This window comes from Acyrthosiphon pisum, chromosome A1 (assembly GCF_005508785.2).
Source record: "Acyrthosiphon pisum isolate AL4f chromosome A1, pea_aphid_22Mar2018_4r6ur, whole genome shotgun sequence".
Lineage (NCBI taxonomy): Eukaryota > Metazoa > Arthropoda > Insecta > Hemiptera > Aphididae > Acyrthosiphon > Acyrthosiphon pisum.
Genome location: NC_042494.1, coordinates 62,326,105 through 62,330,633, shown reverse-complemented (window position 1 = coordinate 62,330,633; position 4,529 = coordinate 62,326,105). Strand labels below are relative to the sequence as shown.

The 4,529-nt window shown below is 32.5% G+C and overlaps 1 protein-coding gene across 1 annotated transcript; it reads right to left on the bottom strand.

Moving 5' to 3' along the window:
• Positions 1-3,305: 3,305 nt before the first annotated feature.
• cp37 (cuticular protein 37) lies at positions 3,306-4,183 on the bottom strand. The gene is given in 2 exon segments (NM_001172246.1): positions 3,306-3,986; positions 4,126-4,183. Coding segments are annotated over 2 exon segments (498 nt in total). The 5' UTR covers positions 4,138-4,183; the 3' UTR covers positions 3,306-3,500.
• Between the last annotated feature and the right edge of the window lie 346 nt (positions 4,184-4,529).

Here is a 4,529-nt window from a genome sequence, read left to right as displayed (position 1 = left end):
TGACTGTGTACAGAAATGAACTGATGATTATAGAGTCCAGAGTTTTGGTATTTATGCTAAAAATTCGTCACACCATCCCTTCCATACGTATATGACATAATAGTATAATACTGTACAGTTTCCCACCGGCAGTTTTTGTATAAACCGTTCTTATATCATCGAACAAGAACCGGTCGAAGCGTAGACGCCCGTGTTGTACATTTAATTCGTATTAATTAATTATGTTCAACGGGTGTAAATATAGATCAAGTTCATTAAAAATATAATTTTCATTAATTTTGATTTGATGAAATTGATAATACATTTTTTGTAGTGTTTTTTTTATTGTTAATGAGATTTCAACATATTCTAATTAGAATCATTATACCTATCTCGACAATTGAGGTTGAAGTTACATATAAGAGAATTAAAGCCATTATTCGTTTTAAATAATTAAACATATTAGCGTATTCATATAGAAGGTTGTCGTCATTATATACGGTGTTTCAAAAGTCTTCATCCGATTACGAACTGATATAGTTCGGCTACGGTTAATCGCGGGTTAATGACCAATATATTAATACAAATATTATATAACCAAGTTTATTTTAAGTTAGTTAAGTCTAGTTGATAAATTTAGCACCGTTATGGTTAGTGAAATAGGAACCGTTAATTTGTTTCGTTATGGTGACTCCGCAACAGAAAGCGTTTTGTGTCCTACGTATCAAATAACCGTTCAACGTGATTTTCGAAAAACTTATGGAAATGAAGCTCCAACTGCTCAAGGCATTCGACGTTGGCACCAAACTTTCCAAGAAAGTGGTTGTCTGTGTGCACAGAAACGCTCAGGTTGACCTCGTACCTCTGACGAAAACATCGAGCGCGTTCGACAAAATTTCGTTCGGAGTCCACAGAAGTCTACACGTCGTGCATGCCTAGAGCTAGATCCCCCACATTCGACCGTATGGGTTCGGGCTGGTGGGGGTCATATTGAACATTTGTAACCAAAGTAAATAAAACTTGACTATTCTAAGAATATATATTTTATTTTATTTCACCCTTATATCTTCATTTGTAATATAGATGTTAATTTCTGAAATCGGATGAAGACTTTTGATTTACGCTGTATAAAATTAACATTAATTAAACTGAAATTAACCATAATTAGAATCTGGCGATATTAGTAATGAGATGATAATATTATAATTTTATGGGGTAGGAACTACTTTCACGTTTGTATATGAATAACCGATTACAAACCGCTTATCTTAAATACTAAAAATTATCACGTTATTTGTATTATTTTTCATGGTGAGAATTCTTCAATTGTTCTTTCAGGTGTTTAAAAAGATATTAAAATTGTCAACTTTTTTTTATAATAATTCAAATTTATAATATTAACTAAATTCACCAAAAAATGATCTTAGGTACTGTATAATTATTGCTTATTATTTAAATAAATTACCTTAAAAGAAATATAATATAATATAACATATTAAGTAATAGAGATCGACGGTCTGTTAACGGAGATCGCCTTCTCTTGAAAACGTTTTATGTATAGGAACAATGATAATATCACTGAATTACAATGTAAAACTTATATTACAGTGAACAGTGACACTCATAACCTCACAGCCATAATTACTTTTTTAATTTACAATTGAAAATCTGATATGAGAATTTATATCGTGTTTATTTAACAATAAAACCAAAATTCAAATACTTATATAATATTTGTTGTATCATATTATGGTTATATTTTATTTGCGTAGTGGCCCCAGGTTATCATAAATAGTTAAATAACAATATATATAGTAATACAGTACCTATTGCAGTTTTATAGTATAATTTTACTAAGTGGGTATAATGCTCAGATGTCCTGATCAACATTATCACTCTTACGTAAGACATGTAAATATAAATTAATCGATGGTATCTACTTGGTCCAGAATAAAGAAGTTAAAATAGCTTGAGATTAGCCTTACAGTTAACTGTTGATGTTTAAGGAAATATGATCAATACGGAATCAAGACGGTGAAAAAAAAAAAATTTATTTTGAAAAGTTATTTAAGGTCATTTAAAATGTTAAGATTTTCGCTATTTTTAAACGATATAATGAACGTTGTATTGGAAATCATGGAAAAAACGTACAGTTTTGCTCTCAAAAATATTATCACGATTCAGTTTTATAATAGGTACTTTTACTTTAGAACAAAAATTGAGCAAGTTCTATTCATACTGCGTAAACGCGTTTTGTCTATGTCGTACGTGTCTTATTCTATATGAGTACGAATAAATGAGTCGAGCCAGTGTGCTCATACTATAGGTAAATATACCTTGGTAAAAACGTATACATTTTTGACGAATAGTGATGTGGTAGCCAAATCCATATTATGTTTTTAATCCACATAAAATTAATATCCGATAATTTATTTTTGCATCAGAACGTGGTACGCGGAGCCTTGTGCTATTGCACAGCTCGAACCACATTCAAGCCCGGTTTAGATAAACAATGGTGACGTACGGATCCGTGACCATATACGTGTCGATTAGCAACGCAAATTATGCAACTAACCCAACCACCCCTCACACCGTCGATGACACTGCTTCAACAAGCACCGTCACCAATTATTACAATGAAATATAATACATTTTTTATAATTTTACACATTTTATCCTCGCAAAACATGCCTGGCTTTAACCAACAACCATTAACCGATATTATATATATTATAATATAGTCATAATAATAATATTATGTCTAATATATTACAATACGTAGGTAGTGACTGACAGCAGTGTATGATATATAAGTATCGCTGAACTTATGTAATGTTTGATTAACGCTCGATGGTTTTAATTTAAACACGTAAAACTATATTTGTTAAAGTCTTTAAGTATTATTGTTCGGTCCTCAAAATACATATTTTAGATCATCAGTTTTCGAAGAACAACTTACCGTTCGTAGCTTCATATATATATTAGGAATTTAAAATTATATTATATACATTTTTGAAATTTTCAAGTATTTTTATGATTTTAAACAAAATTAAATATTTGAAACTATTGTTGAGTAAAATGTATTTTTTTTTACTGTGATTCAGAAAAGTACTAATATTTTATTACTATTGACCCGTTCCTGCAAGTAACAACTAAATCCAACTTGGTAATAGGAATCACCAATTCAAGCTTATTTTCTACTTTGATAGTTATCAGACAGGCCACAAAATATATACAAATATATACCTACTACAATAAACAATTTTATATAATAATATAAAGTATCAGGAAGGAGTGCATAGGGATAATTAAAAAAAATGCATAGATTTTCAATAAATATACACATTAATATGTATATTTACACAATAAATACATAAGTCATACCAATTGTCTTATATATTAATACGGCATGGTATGACATTGAAACCACGGTTCAATATGAACGCAATGGCCCAGGGTGGTACACGAAGAAACATGAAATAAAAGATGAAGAAGGGTGTTGGTTCATATGACTAAATAAATTAGTATGCTGGTTTGTAAGCTGGCTTGTAAGCCGGGGCAGAGTATGCTGGTGCAGCGTAGGCTGGTGCAGAGTAAGCTGGTGCTGAGTAAGCTGGCTTGTAGGCTGGTGCAGAGTAGGCTGGTGCAGAGTAGGCTGGTGCAGAGTAAGCTGGGGCCTTGTATCCACCTTCGTTCTTGACGACGGCGTTGAAACCGTTGTAGTCGTCAGCGGTGTATTCTACAGTACGGGTGGAACCGTCGGCTTCGACGAGGCTGTAGGTTCCCTTGACGTAACCGTTTCCGTCACTGTATTCGGATTGGCTGTGCACGTCGTAGGTGTGTGGGTCGTTTACGCTGTATTCGAAGTTGTATGGTGTGGGTGCGTATGCGGGTTCTGGGGCGTAAGCCTTTGGTGCTGAGTAAGCGGGCGCAGAGTACGCTGGCTTGTAAGCTGGGGCAGAGTATTGGGCGAGGGAGGTAGCCACGCAAGCGGCGAAGATGACGAACTGTATAAAAAAGTTTCATAATTAAAAACAATGTATTTTTTTAATCACCATATACTTTCATTTCTTATTATAGAAACCGATTTGTATAAAAACGTAAAATATAATTTTTAAACAAAGAGTCAAAATAATATTGACTTACCTTAGCGGCCATTTTAGTGTTGTTTTTGTTTCTAGTCTGTGTGCAGAAATGAACTGATGATTATAGAGACTAGAGTTATGGTATTTATGTTAAAAATTTGTCCCACCATCCCTTCCATATGTCTATGACATAATACTGTACAGTTTCCTACTGACAGTTGGTATATACTATATATCATCTGTATACCATCGAACAAAACCGGTCCAGGCGTAAACGCCCGTGAAGTACATTCCATTTTTATGAAATAATTGTGTTCGAAGAGTTCAAAATATAGATCAAGTTCATTAAAAATATGTTTTTAATTCACATTTACATACTTAAATTTAAAAGAAAATGTTCTTGTATGTTCACAAATAACTGATTACGATTCACTTATTTTTTATCACATTATAGATATTATTTTT